Source organism: Musca vetustissima, unplaced genomic scaffold, assembly GCF_032173495.1.
Source record: "Musca vetustissima isolate MV318-11 ecotype Yass unplaced genomic scaffold, APGP_CSIRO_Mvet_v1 utg4395, whole genome shotgun sequence".
Classification (NCBI taxonomy): Eukaryota; Metazoa; Arthropoda; class Insecta; order Diptera; family Muscidae; genus Musca; species Musca vetustissima.
Window position 1 is genome coordinate 292965 of NW_026885219.1, and position 26402 is coordinate 319366.

At 33.0% G+C, this 26402-nt stretch overlaps 1 protein-coding gene across 5 annotated transcripts in view; it reads left to right on the plus strand.

The window, feature by feature from the left end:
- LOC133332360 (microtubule-associated protein Jupiter) overlaps window positions 1-26402 on the plus strand; it is a 201136-nt gene that overhangs the window by 136743 nt on the left and 37991 nt on the right. For 3 of the 5 annotated variants that reach the window (XM_061540760.1, XM_061540761.1, XM_061540762.1), the window contains exon 1: window positions 7187-7264. The exons of 1 other annotated variant lie outside the window; for it this stretch is intronic. In XM_061540760.1, coding sequence (XP_061396744.1) covers window positions 7203-7264 — 62 coding nt within the window. In that variant the 5' untranslated portion in view covers window positions 7187-7202. Of the gene's footprint in view, window positions 1-7185; window positions 7265-26402 lie in introns of those variants that run through there. One more of the 5 variants, XM_061540758.1, reaches the window with a different exon arrangement.

Here is a 26402-nt window from a genome sequence, read left to right on the forward strand (position 1 = left end):
TATATAAGGCGGAGTATATACAGTATTTTTCGGTTAATTGACCCTACGGTTAATTGGTTTCCACGCTTAATTGAACCACATGATGGGTCAAAAATATTTCATTTCATAGTAAGCGGGTTCGGTTAATTGCAAATTTTGATGTGCAATTAACCGAAAAATACTGTATAAGGCATAGAATGTCAGTTTTGCAATTTTACAAAAAGCATTTGTCTATTTGACCTCCTAAATATTATGCGATCATCATATACTTATTCCTTGATCATGTATCGTTCCCTGTGTAATATATCAAGATGTTCGGGTCATAATTGTGGCCTCTAGAGAACATTGTTGTATATTATACCCTCTAGACAATAACAACATAAAAGCGTCGTTATACCGCATCGGTATTTGTACAACCTACACCATGAGGTGGTCAAAATACCTAAAATCGATGGGGACTTTAATATGGAGGCTTACCACGGTGAATTGTTGCGAGTATAACAATCTACCGATACTCAGGTTGGAAAATTGGGTTAAGAACCATCAAAATATCTAAAAAGGGGGGCTTTTATAACGGGAGGCTATATAACCCAAAATTCGAAAAATATTTATAATTTCCAAATAGGATGATTTGTTGTCACCCTATAAGATCTCAAAATTTCAAATAAGAGCAAAATGGGAATCGGGAATCCTTAGAAATGTATCATATAGGAACCAACATACCTGATCATGGTAACCGTTATTACCAACATACCGTTATTGGTAATTTTTAGTAGAAAAAGGCAATTTGCTTAAAAAACGTACCCAAAATACCGAAATTTCGATGGTCCCCTAACCTAAAAAGTGGACTAATATAGATAAATTTTGATAAGAGGGCTTTCTACCCGATGAGAACCCAAAATATCAAACTACAGCCAATTAAGTTGAACATGTGTGGATACGGATAGTGGATAAATACCCAAAGGGTAAATATCTGGTAAATTGGGTAAATCCCCATTTGTGGGTATTTATTTTGCGTATTTAATATATATCGAATCGGTAATACAAAATCTTACACCCCATTTCCGGGTTTCTGTTATCAAATCGATTTAGAATGGATAGTTTTACGATACTTTAAAGACGTGGGTAAATTGGATATATACTCATTAACTGCCGAACCACTCGACATAGGCGGCCAAAATTTTGCTTACATGTTTTTAATGTCAAAGCAAATATTGAAATGTAAAATGGGGTCCCTGGGTCCAAGTTTTGATATAGCCCCCATATGACCGTATCTCCCGATTTAAGGTATTTTTTGTAACTCTTATCTCTGGACCTCCTTCTCTCCAGATATAGAAGATCTTTCCTGACATGTATGACTGAATGCCTATTCATTAGGTGATGATTCAAATGATAGCTTTGGATAAGTAGACATCATGTTGTCGTACAGCAGGGATCTTCGTCTCCTCATGAGAAGTAACCCCAGCCTTATGGCTAGTGATGAGTATATATACCCTTTGTTACGGCAAAATAGTTTCTCATGGAAATATTGATTTTACACCCCATGTTTCTTTGGATCAAATCCATGAGAAAAATTTCGATTTAACAATGGCCATCCGCATTTCTGGCTGAATATTGCGCACTATAATTCTCATAATTATACTGTGAATCTTAAAATTTCTTCTAAACCTAAATCAATCGAAGATGGGGAATATCAGCCCACTCCTTTTGATACCTTCCCCACAAAATGGTCAAAATATTAGGTTGGGGGAGAAATCCATTATTTTTATATTAACTATAGTACTTCGGAATGTCCGATTCGGTCCAAATATGCAACGTTTTGTTGTATGCCTCTCTCATAAAAGTCATGCTCTCTATTTGCAAAAAAAAAACTTTAGTAGTCGATTTTTCACAATCCTCCCTAGATACCAATTTGTTTATCATTAAAGACATTTTGCAATGCATGAAAAATATGATAATCGCCTAGGGCCAAGTCCGGATTGTATAGCGAATGTATTAAAACTTCCCAATCATGCTCCCGAAGTTTTTGGTGAGTCACTGTAGGCACCCAAACATTGAGCTTTTTTTGAATCCAGCATAGATTTTTAGCTCCTGAGCGATGTTACGACTGCTAACAAGCCGGTCAACCTCGATCATTTCTCCGATTTTATCGACGTTTTCATAATGGATTTCTTTTTCCCCAACATAATATTTTTATACCCTACACAACTATGTTGTCAGGGTATTATAGCTTGGTTGCAGACCCAAGAGTTTGTAACGCCGCGAAATATTGGTCCTAGACCCACCTTTAAGTATACCGATCGTCATATCTCGACTAGCTGAGTCGTCCATCCATTATAATTTGTAAACACGATGCAGGCCACAGTTATGGACCAATCATCACGAAATTTTGCATGTTGGATGGGTTCTGGCCAATGAAGCCTCCTATTGTTTTTGGTAAAGATCGGTTAATATTTAGGGGTTGAAGTGGATCAAAAAATCTATTTTTGTTTGATTTTCTGGTCGCTCCTGAGGCCACAATTATGGCCCAAACATCGCGAATTTTTACATTGAGAAAGGGATTGGGTCGACGAATAAGCTTGCATTTTTTGATAAAGATCGGTCAATATTTAGCGGGTCAAATGGACCCTGATTTTTCTGTGAAAAATTAAAAAATTTATATTTTATGGCGTATATATTTACCCTTGAAGGACAAAGTCCCGAGAAGTTGATAGCATATATAAGAGGAGTGGTGTACTTTTAAATCGATACCAATTGTATTGTCGTATGTACTCGGATGTGGGAGTTACACTTATATATATATATATATATATATACAGGTGCGCTTATGAATTCAGATATTATTTAGTAATACATTACCACACTAGAGGGCGGAAATATAGCGCTTATCGATTTGAAATTTTCCATGAGGATCCAGGTATGGCCAAGGACAAAGCCTATAAGTTTTAGGTGATGATCAGATAATAATATTGGGATGAAATCTACCAAAATCTTAATTTGTTGTGTGTTTACGCCACAATTGAAAGCCGAACATCACAACACAACCCATGGTGAAGGGAATCTGGGCAAGTAATTAGAAGGGCTGTACTGAATATTGGTAATACTTATTGACCTCTAGTCGACCAAGAGGGTGCAAATATCGCGAAATATTGTTCAAGCTCAATATATAGAACCAAACAAAGTAAGATTTTCGTGAAAGTTGTGTAGGGTCGGCCCCGTTCGACTATACTGATTCGCTCACTGGTTTTAAATAGGAAATTATTTTTTAATTGCCTTTACCAGAAATATATTTCCTGATTATAAAATGGCTTTGATTTCTTCAGTACCTTAATTAATTTAATTCCATGTTTATTACTGGGTATTATCACCAATAATTGAATGAATAAGAATTATTACTACTCCGCTTATTTATTTACTATTCATGATTGGACACATAGCACTGTGCTTGGTGTGTCCCCGTATTACAATTGGCGCAACCACAAAGGTAATGTTATTAAAATGCTGTGCGTTATTACTCAGAGGGCTATTCTCTGACTCTCGGCGTATGGTTGAATTAGTTCTCTATTTTTTATACTCTCTCTCTCTCTCGTAATGTTAGTACCGTACAGCAGTAGTGAGTACACAATGTGAGTGGGGTTGGGTTGATGTTACACTTCACAATGTTTTGCTTGGTGGGCTAATGGTTTGGGTTATGTGCTGTGGCTATGTTGTTTGTGTGTATGTGTGTGTGTGGTTGTTTTTGTTTTGACGATGGGTAAATGACGATGATGACTACAGCGATGATGATGATGACGACGATGGTGTTGTGCTGTATTGTACTGCTGTTGCCTGCCCTGTTTGCTGTTTTGTTTGTTGTTATTGTTGTTGTGCAGCATGTTGTGGCACATTATGTTTTGCTGGATCGATAATATAAAATGTTTTCCACTTTTCCAAAAACAGTTCAGTCTTCAACTTAAACTAGCGCCGTTCACAACGTCTTTCCACACAGCGAAAAGCAAAGAAAACGTCGTGTCTCTTTTCCCATCAAACAACCAACAACATTTTTTCTGTTCTGTTATTAGTTTTTGTGTGTCAATGAAAAAAGAAAATAAATACTAAACGAAAAAGAAAGAAGAAATAAATTCATAAATTGTAACAAAGTAAAATTAAACAAAAAATAAATCTCTTTTTTAACCAAGTGAAAATTAAAGTTCTTCCAATAACAAAGTTTTTAAATTTTAAAAATTAATTTTAAATCTAACTGTGAAAAATATTCATAAACGAACTCCTCCTCCTCTGCTGCCCTGCAATAAATCAAAAAAGAGAAGGAATTTGTGAGTTTTATCATCCCAAAAAGGAATAACAAGGACTCTTCTTTTTTTGTTGGAGAAAAGGATATAATTTTTATTTTAAAATTATTTTCTTTAATTATTTTGTAAAAGTAACTGTGAAATATTTTAGTTTTTTTTTTCATACATTTCGTCCTGATTTCATCCACCGCCTACTCATCATAATTTCTGTAGGTATTGCATAAAATCTATTTCATATATATATGGAATACATATATTTTGTATATGTATTTTGTATATTTTTCTATACTCTATTTTGGGGGCTCCCCATTGCCATATCATCCTTTTTTCTTATACGAACTTTTCTGCGGTATCCTTTTGTGTTGTTGGCTTTTTCTCTCCTGAGAGTAAAACAAAAATCAAAGGCAACTGAAAAAAATCTCTGTTTTCGCAGCACCCCACCAACCAACACCATTGGAATTGAATTGGTTGTTGTTGCCATTTGTTTCTCATTGTGTGGGCTCCCCCAAAAAAATATGATTTTTGTGGAGCTTTGCTTGTTTGGTGCTTCTCTACTGCATTGTGTGGTGTCCTTTTTGTATATTGGGCACTGTATTGGAATTCATCTTCTTTATATGTATTAAATATAATATAGAAAATACAGTATGGGCTGGATTTAGACCACAAAGATTTTTTTGGAGAAAAATTAAAAAAAAAAACTATTTTTAAGGGAATTGTTAAATTTGGAACCTTTTTTCTAATATTGGAACTTCGTTATTTAATTATACAAATTAAAAATAAAATTTTAAGAATTTTACAAAAAATCAAATTTTCATAAAAATTACGAATTCTTTACATTTTTATTACAAATATAATTTCCTTCTTTTGTATTCCCAAAAAAATATAAAAAACTTTTAACAATTTAAGACATTTCTAATAGGGGTTTTTAAATGTTTTTTTTTTTTTTTTAATTGAAAAAAAAATGTTTTCAACAAATTCTAAATTTTCAATGAAATAGTTGAATTTTCATTTCTTCAGAAAAGAAAATAAATAAATAAACTTTTTTCTCATTTCGAAATTTCAAGAAATACAAATTTTTAGTAAAAAAAAAATTAAAAAAATAATAATTTTAAAAAATGGGTTGTATTTTCAATTCATCAAAAAAATAATTAATTTAAATTTGTTCTCATTTCGAAATTTCACCGGTTTCACCGTGTTTGATTTTGTTATATTTGAAATATGTACCTATTTTTTTCAAAATATCTAATATTAGTTTCCGTTTCAATATTTTTAATTAAAAACGGGTAAAAAATAGTATTGAAAAAACACATTTTTGATTTTTTTTTAATTTTTCTGGCGTAAAAAAATATTTTAATCAAACTTTCAAATTTTTCTTTTGTATGACTTTAGGCTTTTTGTAAATAAAAATCGTCTATATTTTCGATTTTTAATACTATTTATTGTTTCCAATATTTCGATTGGAAGAAAATTATATAAAAATTAATTTCTCTTCTCCGATTTCAAAATAAATTTTTAGAAATGAATTTCCAATAACAATTTTTTTCGGATTTATTGAATTTTACCCACTATTTTTTTATCTGATTTGTTGAATCGTTTCCACTATAAAAAATCGTAATTGAATTTTGTTCAAAATGCAAAAAAAAATGATTTTTTTAATTTAAATTTTACTAAATGCATTATCAATTACAATTTGCCTTTACTCTGATTTTTTGAATCGTTCCCACTATAAAAATTCCAAAATAAAATTTAAAATTTAATTTCATTCAAATGCAATGGCAACTGAATATTGACGATTTTTGTATTTAAAAATTAGTCATATGGTTTACAGGAAATTTAAAAATTTTTATTTATTTGAATTTTGCCAGAAAAGGCAAAAAATGTTTTCAAAAATCTTAAAAAAAAAGTCTTAATTTAGTATTTACTGTAAACCATACTATGCCGAAATAATACCCTACAAACATTACCTATTACTATTTTTTTATTTTCCACCAACGTTTTGTTCTTATGAGCATATTTTTTTATATAAATTGGAAGGCTACAGAAAGATTGCCCTGTAAACACAAATTTCCGCTAAAAATGTCCATATGGGAATTATATTATTTATATTTCATAACAAATCCAAAGAAATATGGTTGCATAAATATAGCCCTTACTGTAGTGTATTACCCGATGTAATTCCAAATAAGTTTCCAAGAACACCATAATTCTTCGGAGAAAATTCTTAAATCTTAATTGATTTTTATATTTTTATTTCTCCTCTTTATTTCCTTATAGCGGCATTTTATTACCCTACTAAAATCATTATTGTATTATTATTGCCTAAATAGAGCCCTCACTGTAGTACGTTGTATAAATAACATCATTCTATCCCCACAAAAAGGATGCCCGTGCTAACATCATCACTTATTGATTTTTAAATGCTCTCTTTATCACTCTCCATCTGACCGTTCTATTTCCCCAAGAAAAAAAAATTAAAAACTATTTCACAGTTACCACAGCTTTTCTCCAACAAGAAAATTGAAACCAAAGTCCTTTTATTCGAAATTCCCATTGGTTTTCATTTCCTTGATAATTTCCTTTACATATATCTATTTTTTTTTTCTTTGTTTATTTTTTTGTCTCGCTGCTCTCTACTCTCCATATCATTTGATTTCATTTTCTCTGTTTGTTGTTGTTATTACGCACGCACACACACAGAGATTTGATTATCATCTGCATTGCAAACAAAGTTGGCAACACTTCCATTGTTGGTGTTGTTGTTGTGATAACCTTTAACAACAGAAAAAGCTACTCTACTCATTCGTCCTCCGCATCATCGTCGTAGTCGTCGTTTGGTGTCCTTGTTATTCACTCGCCAAAAAAAAAACAAAACATCTGTTTGCAAAACAGTCTTCTAACCCGTAACCTACCAACACCACCACACACACAACAGAAATGGCCGCCTATGCTGCATTCAAACATGTTGAACTTTACAATGTCGGCAAAACCAAGAAGAGGTAAGTTTGAACACAAAAAAATAAATAAATACAAGTACTACAGTTACTATAGTGGGTCCTTGCTGTAAAGATCCTTCAATTGAATTTGAAAATTGTTGTTGTTCATTAATGAAGGTTGGGAAATTTTTTCCTATGAAGGGATTTTTTTACGGAATTGCAATGAAAAAACTGTTTTAAAAAAATACTTTTACAGATGAGCGTTAGCGTTAGCGTCAAAGAAAAATTATATATTATAGTATGAGGATATTTCTAGGGTGATCTCTCAGGATATGTCTGAAAAGAAGGATTATTATATGTGAGCCTGAAGATAGTCTTTGTAGATTAACAGATGCTCATGGGTTATTTTATATGAGCTGGAGCTCTAAAAGTTTTTATAGTAAAGCTGGGGCTTAGGAAGCCATGATAGAACACCAAACTCTCAGGAAATCTTTATAGGTGAGTCTAAAGACAGTCTTGATCGGCGAGCTGTACGGAATCAATAATGATGAGCTGCAATCTCTGTAGACACTCTGAAGGAGTCTTTGCAAAGCAACTCGAAATAAATCTTTATAGACGACCTGAAGGGTGCTCTTAATAGACGGGGAGTGTTTAAAGACAAGCCTGAAGAGAGTCTTTAAATTCGACCTGAGCAGAACTTTTATTGACGATCTGAAGTGAATCTTTATAGACAAGCTGAAGAGAGTCTCTGGGTATATTGACGACCCAAAGGGGAGTCTTTATAGATGAGCCCGTGGGCAGTCTTGATCGGTGAGCTGAAAGAAAGCTGAATATTTATAGACGAGCCTGAATAAGTTTTTTTTTTTCAAAGAGACCGGAGAGTGCTTTATAGACGATCTGAAGTAAAACTCTAAAGATGGGGCTGTAATGAGTCTTTATAAGCATTCTGAGGAAAGTTATTATTGACTTATTATAGGAGATCCTGGGTCCATTGAAGGCCCTGAGGGAAAATTTTATAGATGAGTTGATGTGAGTTTTTAAAGACTGGTCTGAAAGGAGTATATTGTCGAGTCTAAGGGAGTCATTATAGAAAAGTCTGAGGTAGGTCTCAATAGATAACCCTAAGAAGACTTCGTATGTATGAGCCTGAGACTCCATAAACGAAACCTAGGAGAGTTTTTATGGTCGAAACTGAGGAGAATCTTTATAGATTAAACTGAGAACAGTCTTTATAGACAAGAGTGAGGGCGTATTTATTCTTGAACCCGATCGCAGCAGTCTTTCATAGACGACGAGGTAAGTCCTAAAGAAGGACGAATTTATAGACAAACTAAAGATGAGCCTGAAGGAAATCTTTGAAAACGAGCTTTGGTGAGCCTTTATAGACGTGCTGAAGAGACTTTTGTGCTGTATATTGGCTTTTTTATATAATTGAGAGCTAAAGGTCCTCTATATAGACAAGATGAAAAACCTATTTATAAAGACATTTTTTTTAAGACTTCCCAATCTATAAAAAGACAATTTTGTAGAATAGAAATATTCTAGAATTTTTAATCACAATACGCATAAAAGTTAAAAAATAGATTTTCGATTTTTCTAGAAAATCCGACCACTTCGAGATGGCAGGCTAGATAAATGATAATAGCATGCGACGGCAGGCATGCCGCCATGCGTCATCTGTTCAAATACCCATTAAGAGTTGCACTACTCTAAACAAAGAAATAAATCGCCAAATGGTTTTGAATGTATGAAACGAGTTTTCATTCCACCACCACCATTTCTTCAACCTCACCCCCTCCCACTGAGTTAAGTGAAAAATGGAAAATCCGAAAATTTATCATTCCTATCTATTTATTTTCACATAAAAACATAAATTTTCTCGTAAATAAAGGAAACGCAAGAGGATGAGGGGAGTGGTGGGTTCGGTTCGATTTTTTATGAAGTGTGTACAGATGTCAAAAATTAGCGTTAGATTGCATGATCATCCCCCAAACAATTTTTTCGAAAAAATTGTAATGTTCCAGAAAGATGATTAGTAGGGAAAATTTATGTCGCTATCAAAGTCAGCAGTCCACCACCACCAAACATATTTAAAAACAAAGGGGGTGAGTTGTGTGTGAGCGTGTTTTTTTTATTTAAATCCGATAAGGCTTCCTCTTCCTCTAAAAAGTGGTAACCACTTGAAAAGTGGTGGTAACTTTTTAAAGCTCAAGATTAATTATTACTGCACCATGGCCAAATAAGAAAGAGAGCTATTAAATGATGAGGTATTACTTTTTTCCAAAAAATTAATTTTCAAAAAAATTAAAATATTCAAAATACCTTGCCCTATCTAAAATTGGGGTGGGTGTATATTTCAAGCATAAAATACAATATTAAAATTTTTGGGGGTTGTAGTTGCATGCCTAACTGACCACAGATACATGCCTTGCCTGTGTATTGAATTTCAAACATGACCAAATGACCGGACAGTCTGTATGTCTGTCCATCCCACACATAACATTAGATGGCTTCCTTTCTCTGACTATATCTCTCCTATCTAAACATTTGACATGACTTTGTGACTTTTGTTACAATTGTAAATAGTGCGTAGATGGGGTATAATTTCGAATAGGAGATTTAGGATAGATGACTGCCATTATCATTATGTGACCATTGAATGACATATGAAAAAATCGCCATTTGAATTTATTACCTCATGTCATGTGTTTAATGACAGAAGAACTCGATTGAATTTTTCCAGGGGGTGGATGGGAATAAAATGTTTAGCATTTATTCTTAGATGTCCAGGATAAATGGTTGCAATAATAACAACTCGTCTATTGTTTATAGAAACAATTTCCAGAAATATAAAACATATGTTTTGCATTCTTTCTTTAATAATTTAAATGAAAGATGAAAGAAAAAAACACTTTTAAAGAATGTGATAAAAATGATGAATTGTTCGGAACAGGGACGTATACAGATTTTCATTTCGCGGGGGATCACTGGTTCAATATAAAAACTTTCATTGCAAAAATAAAATTTTTGTATAAAAAAATAATAATGGGGCGGATACGCCGCACCTCACCTTCTGCGTAAGTCCTTGGTTCGAAAACATTTTTAACAGAGTTTTAATAAAACTTTTTATACCCTGCACCATAAGGTGAAGTGGTGGAGTGTATATTGAATTTGTCATTTTGTTTCTAACACCTTCAAAAAATATTCAAATATTCACTGGGGTCTCCGGATGATCGGAATAAAATTATATGTGGATTTATGTGAAATCACGATATTTAAGATAGAGCACATACAGTGCTATGTTTGGTATCGGAAATGGATTATATCGGTCCACGATTTGGTATAGCCCCCACATAACGGTATCACCAGATATTTTGGGAAAGTTCTTTTTTTTTCAGACGAAATTACTGTAATTTGGTGTTATGGGTTATCATTGAGCAGGAAATGTTCCTACCAAAAATTATCAATATAGGTCTACGTTTTAGGGTATCCCCCATATATAAATACCTCCAAAATTGTCGATGTTTTGAAAAATTGAGACACGTTTTTCAACCAAAGTGGCTGTAATTTAATATTTTGGATTTTAAATCGGTAGAAAATTTTCCTACAAAAAAAAAAATTAGCAATATTTGGTCCACTTTTCACGATAGTCCCCATATAATCATAACTCCCGAATTTCGGTATTTTGGGAACCTAGAGCAGGTTCTTCAACCGAATTGTCCATAATTTGATATTTTGTGTACACATTGGGTAGAGGAAATCTTCTAACCAAAATCTATCAATATTGGTCCACTTCTTAGGATAGCCTCCATATAACGGTTCCAAAAAACATCGATTTCTCGTCTTTGAGCACTACAGCTAAAATTTTATGAACAACTTTTTTGTAGAATATTACAAGGATGAAAAATCCCATCTTGTGATAATTGAAGTGAGGTTTAATAAATTGATGACGAAAATGGCACACAAGCTATCGAGATAAAAGGACGAAGTACAAAAAAAATGCCTCGTTCGTTTCTATTGAAGAAATGTGATCTCAAAAAAAAAAACATATACACAATAGCTACAAATCAAGATACGATGCTAACTCTTCAACTCAGCAAAAAAAAAATGATCACACAATATCTCCGAACTTTGGCCTATAGCGAATTTTTCCTTCTGGGATTTTCTTCATATACTCACCAAGGTCTTTCATACTCATTAGGAATTTTCCAACCCACAAAATCACAGTGTAAACTATAAAAACACTATTTTCGCTACAATAATTTTTGTTTAATACCCAGGACCGATTTTTTTTTCAAAATTTTCCCCATTGGCATATTTGCAATGTAATACCATATAATCCTCTTTGAAAATATAACCGCTTCTTACATACAATTGCACCCTTTTATGTATTCCTGTCATTATGTATTTTCTTCGTCTTTATTTCCTTTTACATACCCACTATTAGATATATGTATGTATGTATATACACATTTTTTGAAGTTTAAGAAGTTTATCGACCTTTACATTGTCTATTGCCCTCCATCTATTCTGGGTATTTGTTCAGGACGCAAAAACGCGACTTCTTACTTCAAATATACATTTGAACGGATTTACATATGTAAAACATGTCTTCTATATACCACTACATAGTATATACATACCACATATATATACATAAACTATTTGCAAAATACTACTTTTTGTGTAGGTTCGCTCAGTCGTTCGTTTGTTTCTTGTTACAAATCCGAAGGTAGGAGTTTTGGTATTGGCCATTTTCAAGGGATATCCAACGAAGAGACTCCTCTTCATTCCAAATGAAAAGACATTAGGTGGAGGATTTTCTCTGCCCAGTTGGTTGGCTGGCTATCTAGCTGGTGGTTGTCTACATTTTTCCTGGCAACAAACAGGCAAAAAAATTAAACATTTTTTTGTCCGTTTAACTGATAAAGAACTTTGCGGAAAAAAACAAACTTGGCATAGAATGCAAATATTTTTCCCTTTTTTCCCCAACTAGCCTTTCCCTATTGACTAGTTCAACCGTACACCTCTCACTTTAAAACTTGACTTGTTTTAAAATTCCATGGAGGAGAGGAGTTTAATGAACCTTTGAAGGGGAATTTCCTACCCGAATAACACCAAACATTTAGAAGGGAAATAGAGAAAACCCCCAGAGTCTATTTTGGTTTAGAAATTATGGCAATATTTTTTTTTTTTTTTTGATACCATGCTCTGCCATGAACATTTGTTGTTGTTTTCGTTAATATTTTTTTGTTCCACTTTCTATTTTTTGGGTATTTTATTGATATCGATTTTTCTTTACTTGTCCATCTTTTTAATGCCTTAAATTCTTCTTAATTTATTTTTAAACAAATCCCCCTTTGATTTGCATTGTTTAGTCTAGTCTATGGCTATGGAATTCCAGGCAATTCCAAAATCATTTATTTTTAAATTCATTCTGGAAATTTCAAACATGATGTGCCTATCTCCCACCCTCTCCACTTCAAGTATCAATCACCAACACCATCATAAAATTTTATGAGTGTCTCCCAATTTTCTTGTTTTTTTTTTTTTTTTATTTGGGGCACAAATAATTTTTCTAAATCTTTTTATTGATTTGTTCGTAAACCATAAATCTTTTCAAAATACCACTTGAAAATTTGTTTATGAGGTTTTTGCCACAATTTATAAACAATTTGAAGATTTTTTTTCTATTTTTGGGGTCAGAATTGAGGGTGTCTCCTTCTCAGAATGTTTGGAGATTTTCTTATTTTTTTTTTTTTTTAATTTTTTTACCATTATATTTGTCACTACGAATGTTTACATTTGGAATATAGGGATTTTAAAATTTATGGTTATGCTGATGATTTTGATTGTGTGTGTGTATACTACACATAAACAACCAAACAAATGTCGAAATAAAATGTCATTATGTGCATTCGAAAACCGTGTATGGCAGTATTTCAATCATCGACAATTTTCAAATATTTTCTTTAAAAAAAGTAGAGGGTATTTTTTGGAAATATTTTTGGGAGGACAAACTGATTTGTTGAATAAAAAAAAAGTTGAATATAATGAAGCTATAGTCCAAAATTTATTTATTTTTTTTTTATTTAAAAAAATTGTGAATGGAGGGTGTGTACCGGAGATCGATATAAAAATTACTTATAATTATTATTATGTCTTCAAAGAATCGCGGAACTTACTGCTGTAAATTTGTTAAGATTTTTTCAATTGCTACGGATCTATCCGAGTATTACAATTTTGTTCCTATAATCTTAGCCATAAGAGGGTATATACACTTTGCCACGGCAAAATTGGCCTCATCGAAGTATGTTTCTTTGAATCAAATCCGTTTCAGACAATTTAGGGTCGATTTACAAACGATCGTCTCTTTGGGGCGCACGACGATAACTCTCGAAGGAAGTAACCGATTTCATCCAAACTTTGCACATCATAATATTTCTTTCAATCTTAAGATGGTTCGAAGATGGGATCCATCGGTCCACAGCTTTTGGTACCTCACCCGCAAAATGGTCGACATTTTGCTAAAAATTAATTTTTATTATTTTTAGATTGGGGAAAATACCATTATTTTTACATGGACCATGGGACTTTATTTAATATGCCTCGTAATGTCCGATTTGGGCCAAATGCCTCTCTCATAGAAGTCCTGCTCTCTATTTGCAAAAAAGAAAACTCTAGTAGTCGAATTTCTATTATTTTTATATGGACTATAGGACTTTATTTAATATGCTTCGGAATGTCCGATTTTGACCAAATATGCAAATAATGCCTCCCTAATAGAAGCCCTGCTATCTATTTGCAAAAAACTCAAGTAGTCGATTTTCATAATCCTCCCTAGATACCAATTTCTATTATCATGAAAGGAATTTTGCAATGCAAGATAAAGATGATAATCCCTTGGCGCCAAGACCCGTAGCTCGCGAAGTTCTGGCGAGTCACTGTAGATGTGTGTGGCCTACCGTTGTTCTGGTGGAACACGACACCTCTCCTGTTGGCCAATTTTGGTCAACTGTAAATGGTTTAAAACTGTTTTATGGTCGTATTTAAGCTTCAGGGCGATGTTACGACTGCTAACATGCCGGTCAATTCCGATAATTTCTCCGACCGGCCTACCTGTGCGAGGTGCATTTATAACATCAAAAATTCCTGAACGGAATCTACGAAACCAAAATTGCACATTTTGCACCATACACAAAATTAGTTGTTTGGCTTGCATTTCGCCTTTGTCAAAGAAAAAAATGTAAAATGGACCGAATTTTCTCTTTGTTTACTTCCATTTTTAACACCCTGTAACTCACAAATGAATGCACCAAACAAAAAACAGCATAATAATTTTTTACTGCGAAATGTCACCCTTCCAAAGATCATACATCTGAAATTGTATGATCGATACTTTATGAGAACTCTATCAGTACAGCCAAATGCCGAAAAAATAAGGGATTTCTTTTTCCCCCACCTAATATTTTATTAAAGTCTAACGAAAACAAATATTAAAATAGAGTAGATATTTCTATAAATTTGTTTAAATTTATATCATTCGTTGATCCTAGATTATTTTCTATAATTTTTTGAAGAATCGACAAAAGGTAGATTTTTTCATTCATGTCCTCTGGATATTTCCCAAAAAATTAGAAAGCAAAATAATTGATAAATGCCTGTTGAACACAGAAATATTAATCCAATCCTCCCTCCACCTCTCTTGCCATAACTTATGAGGAAGAAAATTACCAAATAAATATGTTCATCATTCATGTTCTTCTCAAGAAACATAATTTATAATATTCGGAAAATTGATGATAATGGTTCATGAACACGTTCCAACATTTATTATGACTGTGTTATTTTTTCCATTTCGTATCCAGTCAAAATGTATGTCAAATTGATTTCGTTTTTTTTTTCGTATCATATCTATGACTTCCTTTGAAGTTCTCCTTGTGGTGGTTGTCATGGCAAAACAGGCGGCAATAATAAATGAAAATCCAAAACAACAACAACAATAATAATGAACATATTACCAATTCGTGATAGAATATTTAAATAATCAAAACTCCCCAAAAAAATCAAAATCATTTGTTTTGTATACGACGTCACAACAATCAATATTTCGCTTCAACCATCCATCCTACCTGCTTTCCTTGATGTTTTTCCTTAAATAATTTTATGGAAATTTAATGTCAACGGGAGAGGAGAGGAAAAGCTCTGCGAGAGAAGACACCAATCAAACCAAATAAAAACAAAATCAAGTTACAAAAATTAGGTTTTTCTTTTAAATTGTATTCATTGTTATTGTCATTGTTGTTGTTGTTTTTTGGTAATTGTCTCTGCACTTGGCACGCCAGGGTACGCTTTTTGCTAAAACAATTTCCACAGTTTTGTTTTTTTTCCAAGAAATATATTTACATTCTTGTGTTTTATTGTTTTTGTTGTTGTTATTTTATTGTTTATAGATATGATATGATGTATAAATGTATGTTTTGTCAGACGATACAACAATTTCCAAACTTTGTTGAATTTTTTTTATTAGGGAATTTCAGGCAGCAGGTTCTGTCGTGGAATGTTGTTTATTATTATTGTTGTTGTTGTTTTTGTTTAACAAAATGACACGAACATATTTTAGACAGCTAAAGGTTACTGGAGCTTTAGCAGTAAAGTCATGTAAATTTTTTTGGAAGGGGTAGAGGGGGTCCTCTTCTCCTGCCTTCTCCTTCTTTATCGAAAAACAAGTTTGTTTTTGTTACAATTTAATCGGTTTATTGCCCCACTTACTACTGACTGATTCATGCATTCCATCACTTATTACTCTACTCATGGTTGGTTGTTTATCTATTTTATCTACTTTAGCATGAAATTATTATTCTCTGTAAATGAAACAAAAAAACATTGCAAAATAATTTTTTGTTATGAGGAAAAAATTAGGAAATACATTTTTTATATTTGATAATAAACGACCATAAAAAAATTGTTTAATATTTTTTCGTAATACTGCAATTTGTCATTAGCGGAACATTATCACCAGAAAATACTGATTTTTTCTTTACTTTTTAAAATTGGCTGCAATTTTTTATTTTAATGTAAATAAATTAAATTCTTAAAATTAAACAAATCTTCAAACTAATTGCGATTTCGTTGGCATTTAAATAATATTTTTATAAAAAGTCTACACTTTCCTTGGTTCTAAGAAGATATTAGGTTGGGGAAAAAGAAATTCATTATTTTTTCGTCGAAAATGTCGATAAATCGGAGAAATGATCGATGTTGACCGGCACTGTTTTAAACCTTTTTACACAAATCTGGATTCCAAAAGATAAAAAAATTGTATCTAGGGTTGAATGAGAAAATCGACTACTAGGGTTTTTCGCAAATAGAGATCAGAACTTCTATGAGAGTGCCATTATGAAGTTATCTTTAAAATGGCAACAAATCATACAACAAAACGGTGCATGTTAAATAAAGTCCTATAGTTCATATAAAAATAATGGATTTCTTTTCCCCCCAACATAATATATAAATAAAAATACTTTATTGTTGATCTTTGAAAAAATATTTCAAAAAATCTACGCTTTTACGAATATTCGAAAAAGACAATTGAATCAAAAAAATCAATCATCTATCTGTGCTTTTCTCTGGCATTAAAAACAACATTTTATTCGAAGTATATCATTAACAAAAAAAAAAATAGTTTTTCGAGAACACCGAAAACAATTTTGTTTAGATATTTTTTTGTAAGGGACCACCGAAAAATAATTTTTTAAAGGACCAACTTATACGTACATCGAAACAAGTAAAATCATCGTTAATATCGACCCGATATTTAACATGTGGTGGGCATTCTGAATTCATAGGATCGGTCGGAACATTTTAACACCCAATGAGAACCGAACACATAACATTAGGCCAGCTTGTTTGAAAATCCCGTGACCAAAATCCACAAAATACCGAATATTGAGGGTATTATTATAAGGGACTATCCGAAAATTGAGCATATATCCTATAAAGTGGGCTAATATTGCTCATTTTTAGTAGAAGCAGCCCAATGAGAACTTGTGCAAAATTTCCAAAATACCGAATAATTGGGAGATACCTTTATATGGGAGCATTTGGGAGATTTCCTACCCAATGTGAATCCAAAATACCAAACTACAGCATATTTAGTTGAACATCGTATCCAAACTTCTCAAAATATATTTTTTTAAATACCGTTGCGCGATAACCTAAAAAGTGGATCAATATGAAAATGAAAATTACCACAGAATAAGATCACAAAAAATCAAATGACAGCATATTCCGTTGAAATTCGTGCTCGTTCTCCCAAAATTACGGCAAATTAGGAGGTACCGTTATATAGAAAAACGTGGACCAACATATATCCCATTTTCAATGCCAAACATACTGGAAATACTAGGAATGTTGTGTAAAGAAACCTTCCATAATACCGAAACTTAGGATATATATGAGCAACCCAAAAAAGTGGACCAATACTGATATTTTTTATAGGAATATTTCCAAATTACTAAAATACATTCAATTTGGTTGAAGCCCGAGCTAAAATGTGGTCAAATGTTGATAATTTTTTCGAATATTCAAGGGTACCTCCAAAAAGAGGTATTTTATACAAAGAATACCTCCTACAGGACTTGTGTAGACAGAAATACTCTTAGAGTTATTAAAAATAGATAGTAGGTTTTTAAGAGATCAACTATTGAATTCTGTATGTAAAAGTATATCTCTATAGCCAGAAGAACACCTAAATCCCTACTCTAGATACAGGACCTTCTATAGATCCTCAACAATTTTTGTTTTTCATATTTTTAACCCCTATCGAATATGTTCGTATTTCTGCCCCCCTTCTGAGGACACACAAAAAAAATTGATTTTGTCCTTAACACCGTTATATATACCGCTCCACTTTAACCGATGGTATGTAACCAAAAATTTATGTTTAGAATTTTAACGACAATTTCCCATTCAAACTTTTAAAGGATTTCCGTTCTTCAATGAGACCATGGTTTATTTAGAAAAGTTTCGTACAACAAATTAATGAGAGTTGCAAAGAAAAACCGCCGCATATTTTGTCTAGTTAAGATATGGCCGAAAATTATGAATAAATTACAACAACAACAAATTGTAGAAAACAGCCACAATTTCAAAAGTCAATATCGTCCAACAAATCAGAGAGTTTGTGGTGGTTTGTGTTGTGAAGGTACGACAAAAATAACTTATTTTAATTGCCACAACACGACAAACATGTGTCCGTCCACACAGTGGTGTATAACAAATATGACATGTCGATATGTATGAAAAAATGTTGGTATTGCAACAGTCATACTTGGTTAATGACTAAACTGAACGAACATTTGATTGTATGAAATGATTTTATTGGAAGAATTAAATATTCGATAAGTAAAAAAAATTGAGTCAATGGTAAGAGGGAAGGGAAACGTAAATATATTAATTCTCCCTATAACCTCGAGCACCTTATATCCCATTTGAAAAAGTCCCTCCTTTGACTGTCCAAACGTTGCCTGGTTTTATTATATTAAAAAATTTGTTGACAATTTCCTATTTATCGTTACTCTTCATTATAGCCATGTTTCACTGTTTTTTATATCAACAACAAAATTTCCTTCATGTGCATTCCATGCCAAATTACACATATAATTCATATAACCAAACAAATTCTATAATCGCTAAATTGTTGCTATTTTTTTATATCCAACCGCCTGTCTGTCCAAAAGTTTATTACAACGTGTATAAATAACATTTATTGTGTTGTAAATATTAATAAACCTAAAAAATTGTTTATAATAAATTTATTTCTATTTACAAGTGGTCTATACAACACCATAATAATAATAATAAAACAGACAGACAGACGTGCAGACCGACAGAAGGAGTGAGTAAAGATGCGATCTTGTTTTCCTGCAATCATTTGATATGAAGCGACAGCCAGAAAATTGTTTGCTGTTTTGCCACCAGAGTGAGTGCAACATGAAGGAGTTGTAATTAATACCAAAGACTTTTTTTCGTTGCAACTTGCTGGAGCTGCTGTGGCTGCCGGTTCAAGTTTACATTCATTCATAGATACAGCGGACAATCATTCATCTCAAGTTTTGATTGGTTATTTTTTATTGTGATTTATTTTTTGAGGGGGGAAATATATACAATTTAATCAAATATAATTAATCGCTGGAAAATTATATGGTAGTATTGGTGGTGTGGCGTGGTGTAAAAAATTTCAACACATCATAGATTTGACAAGGAATCATAAACTACAATGAATGGAAAGAGGCAGGGAAAATTATTGGTCACATATATTGTTTAGAGTGAAATAAGAAGAGATAAGCAGTACGATGTAAAAAGGAAATATCGGAAACACAATTTTTCTGGCTATAGAAGTCCTCTAAGAAGTCCATAGTGAAACTCTATCGTACAGAAGGTTCTTTGACTATAAAATATCCTTTGAAAGTCTTTTGAATATAGAATATGTATATAAGATATTCTTCTCTTTATGTACAAAGGGTTCTCTACAGAAAATAAAAGGAATTCCTGGAGAAGATCTCCAAAATATGCTCACCCTCTATAAGACCTCTAGAAGCTCTGATGCATGTAGAAGACCCCAAGGAAGTGTATTAGGTTGGGAAAAAACAAATACATTATTTTTTCGGCATCGATCGATACTTTACGAGAAATGTACAGATAGATTTGGCTGTACAGATAAATTTAGTGCTCTTGGAGTACATCGGTCTACAAAAGTCGCCTTAGAAATCTGTAGAAGACCTCTAGAAGATATTCTGGCTTTAAAAGATCCACAAAAATTCTATAGATGATATACTGAAGACCTTTTGAAAGTTTGAAGAAGGTATTGCATTGGAGGAATGTGAAATATCTCTAAAATATCTATTGAAGACCCGCGGATGGTCTTTGAAATACTTCTAGAAATCTTCACCTCTGAAAAGTCAGAAAATCAATCAATAACAAATCTACTTTTAGAGACATTTTCATACCTTAGACCTCTAAAAGTACGATCAGATCTTTTAGTGGTCAAATATCTGGTCTATGAAATACTTCTAGAGATCTTCTGCCTCTGAAAAATCTAAAGAGCACTCAATAAAAAAAATCTACTTCAAGAGGCCTTTTCATACCTTAGACCTCTAAAAGATCTGATCGTATGTCTTTTTAATGGTCTCCTGCGTATAGAAGAGCTCCTGGATGGCTTTCATTATAGGAGACCTATATGAGGCACTTTTTGAACATATAAAAGCGGTGGGAAGTCTTCCAAGTCAAAATAGAACACCTATTGGATATCAACAGATCTTCTTTTTCCCAAACAAAACCAAAACCTGTCGACTTAAGGAGTAATCTTTAAAGGTATTCTTGTTTCTATAAGAGATTTCTAGCAGTCTCCTCTTTCTATAGATTCTACAGAAGACCTCTGAAGAGTATTTTGTCTATAGAAGTTCCCCGAGGTGCTATTTTGTATACAAAATTTCTTGAAGTTATTTTTTTCTATAAGATACCTCTTGAAGATCTTCCGTTTCCAAAAAAAAACTGTAGATTTTATGAGCAGATCTCTATAAAATACTTCTACGGTTGATCTCGTTCTATAAGCTCTAATGAAAACCTCTGGATGGTATTTAGTCTATAGAAGTTCTGTAGGTGGTATTTACTATATAAAAAATCTCTGGAGGGTCTACTATCTATAGAAAACCCCTAGAAAATATTATGTGATTAAAAATAAAGATTATAAAAAGACCTCTGCCAGGCTTCTTAACATTCATGGCCTATAGAAGGTCTTCTGTCCGTACAAAGCTTCTAGATATTATATTTTCTTTAGATGGGCATAGATGGCTTCTAGAGATTATTTCCTCTATGGAAGACCACAGAGTAGAGATTCTAGATATTATTTTCTCTGTATGGAAGACATCTAGAGGGTCTTTGTGGAGGAAAAAACTCTTTTTTCCACTCTTTTGGTCCATGGAAAACCTTTAGTTGGATTACATCTATAGAATACCTCTATATAGGCTTCTGTCTTTATAAGGTCTCCAGAAAGTTTTCAGTAGAGGGCCATAGAAGGCTTCTAGAGATTATTTTCTTTGTGGAAGGGCGCAGAGAAGAGGTTCTAGATATTATTTTCTCTATGGATAACCTCTAGAGGTTATTTGTGTAGGGGTTTACATCTATTGGACAACTCTAGATAGGCTTCTGGCTTTAAAATATCTCCAGGGACCATCTATACAGGACTTTCAAAAGTTTCTGTCGAGGGCTCGTTAAAAAACCTCCAGAAAATTTTTTGGCAATATAAGATCAAAGAGGTACTTCATTTACAGAAAACCACCATAAAGCCTGATATAGACCTATAAAAGGTCTTCTTCTATTGGGCCTTCTAACACTAGAGAACAACCTAAATGGATTTTTGTCTGTGGAAAACGTCTAAAAAGCCTAAAGAGACTCTAGAAAGCCAGATGAAGGATATTCGGCTAAAGAATGCCACACTGCTTTTCCTCAACCACGTAAATTCTTCATTCTCTACACTCTTCTCTTCATTCTACTTCCTCAAGTCTTTCCTTACGGTGGATTCTCAGATTTATATTTTTGAGCATTCGAGGTATTCCGAAGAAATCTTCTGCAGCAATAAAAGATTTTGTTGGAAAATCTCTGAATCTTATGTATATTTATTTGATGATATTATTATTTATTTTTTGAAAATGAAGACTTCTGGCGCACAACTGAATTTTCAACAACAATTTTTTGCCATTCGAACAACAAGTTTTATATTTTTCTACAAATATTTCTAATCTTAATTACTTATCTTTGTACATTTGATATTACTTTTTTGCCAACCTCCACTAATTTCACTTTTTCCCCTCTTTCTTCTCTTCCTCTCGTTACAGGTAAGCATCAGAAACAAAATACATATTTTTCTACCCGGCTAATCTCAGCTCAGCTGCAACCAACCAACCAAACATCGCCAACCACCACCAGGGCAATTATGAATAAAAAATGACATTTTAAAATGTCGTTGTTGTTATTGCTGTTGCTATCATTTATCTAAATCCAATTTTTGATACCGCCTATTTTTATATGTGTATATCGAAATTTAATAGTAATTGACTTTGACGGCCATGGGTAAAGTATTAATTAAAAACGGAGAAAAAAACGATAGAAAAAATTGGCACGCTCGCGGATTTGGATGAAAAAATCAAGAGGAGGCAGGAGAAGAGAGCGGATTTCCAACCAGAGATTACATAGACGTAGTTAATTGAAATTTTAAGAAGAGATTTTGGGGGGAAATCTTCAAGTTTTCAACTCGAAATCTTTAGTCAATGCATAGCCACGTCTCTGTCATCTTAACCTAGAGTTTCTTTTAGCCTTGGCGCCTAAGAAGACAGCCATGCAAATCTGACAAAAAAATAATAATTTATCCCAGCAACTAGTGGTGAACTAAAGAAGGCTTTACCGTAAGACAAGAAGAGCTGATGAGGAGCCAATCATTTTTTTTAAATAGTAAATTTTCATTTAGTTGTTGTTATTGTTGTTGCCTTGAGTTTACTCATCTAAATGATGATTTTTGCATATTTTAGAAAGTCCTTTCGCTTTTTCATGTTTTCAGCTTCGAAACTAAAACTTAAAAACTATTAATAATCATTATTTGCTGATCGGTATAAATGTCAACATATTGTTGTTAACGTCAGTCGCGTACCGCCATAGTACAATGACCAAATAGAGGTGAATGCTGCCAGGCAGCCCAGCTTACGATACGACTACCTATGCCGCGACGACACATATGGACTTTCTGTGCTGTATGCTTCTGCATGCAATCCTTTCGCCAATTCTTTTCGAAAGGCTTTCCAAAGAGTTAATCGTTTTTATTATTGGTCATTCATCCATACATACAAACATTCAGTCCAGCCTAACTAAGCAGCCAGATCTCAGCAGCTTAGCTCAATCAACTCTAAAGTGCAAATCAATCACTAATCATCACCCAGCCGAACACACACATGTCATATGCCGTGGAGGTATTCAATAGGCCTTATTGTAAATTTTATTTGTTTGGAATATGAATGCCACGCAATATTATTTGAACTTTATGAACAATAATAACAACAACAGCAGCTGCTATTTAAATTGAAGGCCAGCTGGGCTTATGGAACAGTCATTGAAAAAAAAGCTCCTCTCTTCGAAAGAGGTTCTTCTAGGCGTATTCCATAGACAAAACAATATAATAGGTGTTCTTTCTAGTCAATATATCTTCTGCAGGAAATAAAGGCGAAACATTTCCTCTAGGTGATCATCTGAATATGAAATACCTCTACGATCTCTTCTGACAATGATAGGAGGCATATAGAAGAACATTATATGGCTTTCTAAATACTAAATACATCAAGAACCCTGTCTGCAGGGTATAAGACCTCCAGAAGATCTGCTAACTGACTGTAGAAAACCTCTTATCTTCTTCGGTATATTGTTGTCCTCTGGGATTAATTTTAATTTTCCACATATCGTTAATACTCCAGAGGTCGTCTTAAGACTCTTAAAATATTCTAGGGATAATCTGTTATAGAGGGAAGGGTTCATAGAAGTTCTCCTATGCAGAAGAAGTTTCAAAGGTCCGAAGATCCATTTTCAATGACTTTTCAAAGGAAAGATCCCCAAAATGTCATCTACGGACGGAACTCATTCTGAAGAATACCAACTTTCTGAAGATTATTAAACAAGGGAAAAATGTTCCGAAAAAATTTGTAGACACAACATTTTGTGAAGATCCTCAAGGCGTCCTGGAAGGAGGGGAAGATCGCACAGACGTCTACTTAGACATACATAAGTCCTTCCGACGTTTACTAGAGGTATGTGGAGATAAAATCTTATTCTCAATGTATCCTGTACACAACATGCGTCTATTTATCTGCTCGAGTTATTCTACAAATGGATAAGATTTTCGAGAAATAACACGAAGAACCTATTTTTATTAAAAAAATATCTCCATAAAAAATGGCGCAGATCTCTCAAGATCTTTCATTTTGTCATAATTGATGATTTTAGAAGTTGGCGCCCAACATGAGGACAATATTTTACTCCTGTTTGTAGTCTAAAGGCTTCTTTTTCAAAGGCTCAGTTTTGTTTAAATTTGAGTGAGTGATAAAAATGCGTACAAATATATACTAAAGTGCAAAAATGTGTCGTTTAAAAAAAAAATGGCGCCCAAAGTGGGGCCAGGGTCCTTCTATAGATAAAAGATATTTTCTAAGGCCTCCTACGGCTGTCTTAAAATGTTGTTTTTAGTCTATGAAAGCCTAGTTTGCAGTAAAAAAAAAAAATCATTGGCAGTGTATTTTTTTCTTTTATTTTTCTATTCTATTGGGTGCCATCTTCGAGGTTCCCTACAAACCGAAAAATCACTGATATTTATCCTACATTAATTTAGTTTAGACCAAAATTTTGATTTCACAAAAAAAAATATGGCGCCCAACTAATTTTCTCGCAAACAATTTTTTGTTTATCTTTAAAATTAATTGTTGGAAATTAAGTTTTCAATTTTTCAAATACTTGGCGGTCATTTCACCCATTTCAAAAGAGAGATTAACAAATTGAAAAAAAATTGTCTCAATTAGTGATAAAAATCATTGATAATATCTTTTAACTTTGCTATTTAGTGTGTCTGGCTGTGCGCAGCAACACATGCTTATTTTCCAATCAATTACAAGTAATCTCTCTTTTTTTCTGCGGTTGTCTGTGGTAATTTTTCTGTCCAGCCTTCACTTATCTGTTGCAGATCTCTCAAGAGTTGTATGCAAATTTTCCAAATGCAATCGCATTTTCAATCAAATAGTTTTTTTCTTTCTGCCTTCCTTATTGCATGCGTAAAAGTTGCGAGAGTAGTGGGGCTTACTTTGTTCGGTGTGTTGCATGCAGAGTGTGCCACGAATATCTGTGGTTTGATCTTTGTTAGATAATGATGATGCTGTGATGTTGCGTTTTTCCTCCTCCTTCTTTTGAATTTATCATTAACACTATCTTTAGCAAGTTTTTTTTTTTGTTTTCCTTTTTGTGGCAAATTTATTTGCTGTCAATAGTGTAGGAGGAAGAGTATAAGTATCATGCATGGCATGCCATACCATGCCATCTACATGTGTGATATGTTGCCTGCCTGTGTGCGGAAAAAAGAAATTCCAACAGCAGAGACATTGATAAATTAATGCATTTGAGAGGCCAAAGGGAAGAGAAATTGCCATTAAATCTGCAAGTTATCTAAATTTTTCTATTATGGAATTTGTGGATTTGCATTTAGTTGTCAAGACAAAATTGGCGCCCAACGTGTGGAAGTTTCGGTATTGATTTAATTGTGCCATTTTTAGGAACTAAAAAGATTTTCTATGTTTGGACAGCGGGTTGAATAATTTAACACATTATTTTATTTAAGAAATTGTATCTGACAAATTGATAATTCAAATCCCTAAAATTATACTATCAAAACTTAGTCGTGAACTTTAAGAAAAATATTCTCTATCAGAAACTTTGGATATAAGTACCAAAATATGTTTAGCATCTGGTCTTAAGAAATTGGTTTAATGCTTGGCATTTGGCCGACAATTTTGAATTTATCTTAAAAAAATGTATCTGAACAAATTTTCTTAATATGATCAAGTAGTTGCACCACGTTGGGCGCCGTTTTTATGAAAGAACCTACTGTTCCATAAGCAGAAGACTGCTGAGATCTTCTACGGACAGACTATTTTATAGATACAATTCTCTAGTTTTCTTCCTTAGACCTTAAGGTTTTCTATGTGTAATCTGTGATGGAAGGATTCATAGAATTATTGTGTGAGTTTCTAAAATTATACATTCTCAATATGCAAAAGACGATCCCGATGTATTTTTTCCAATGCCTCTTATAAAGAAAAGATTCTCCAACTTTCTTAGAAAATTCTGACTTTCTGATTCTGACTATCTTAGAAAATGGCGCCCAACTTGTTCAAATCCGAAATGATTTCATTTGGTCGGAATTTATGATTTTAAAAGGAAACTATAGTTTTATCCTGCTTGGAATCTGAAGATTTATTTTTCAGCCTTAAGCGCTGTCATGATTCTATGTACCTCTTAAACGTAAAAAATACATTACTCAGGTTGGGCGCCAACTGAAAACCTCATTTTTGACCAGATAAAACCAAAACATGCATTTTTGGAGTCAATTTTTTAC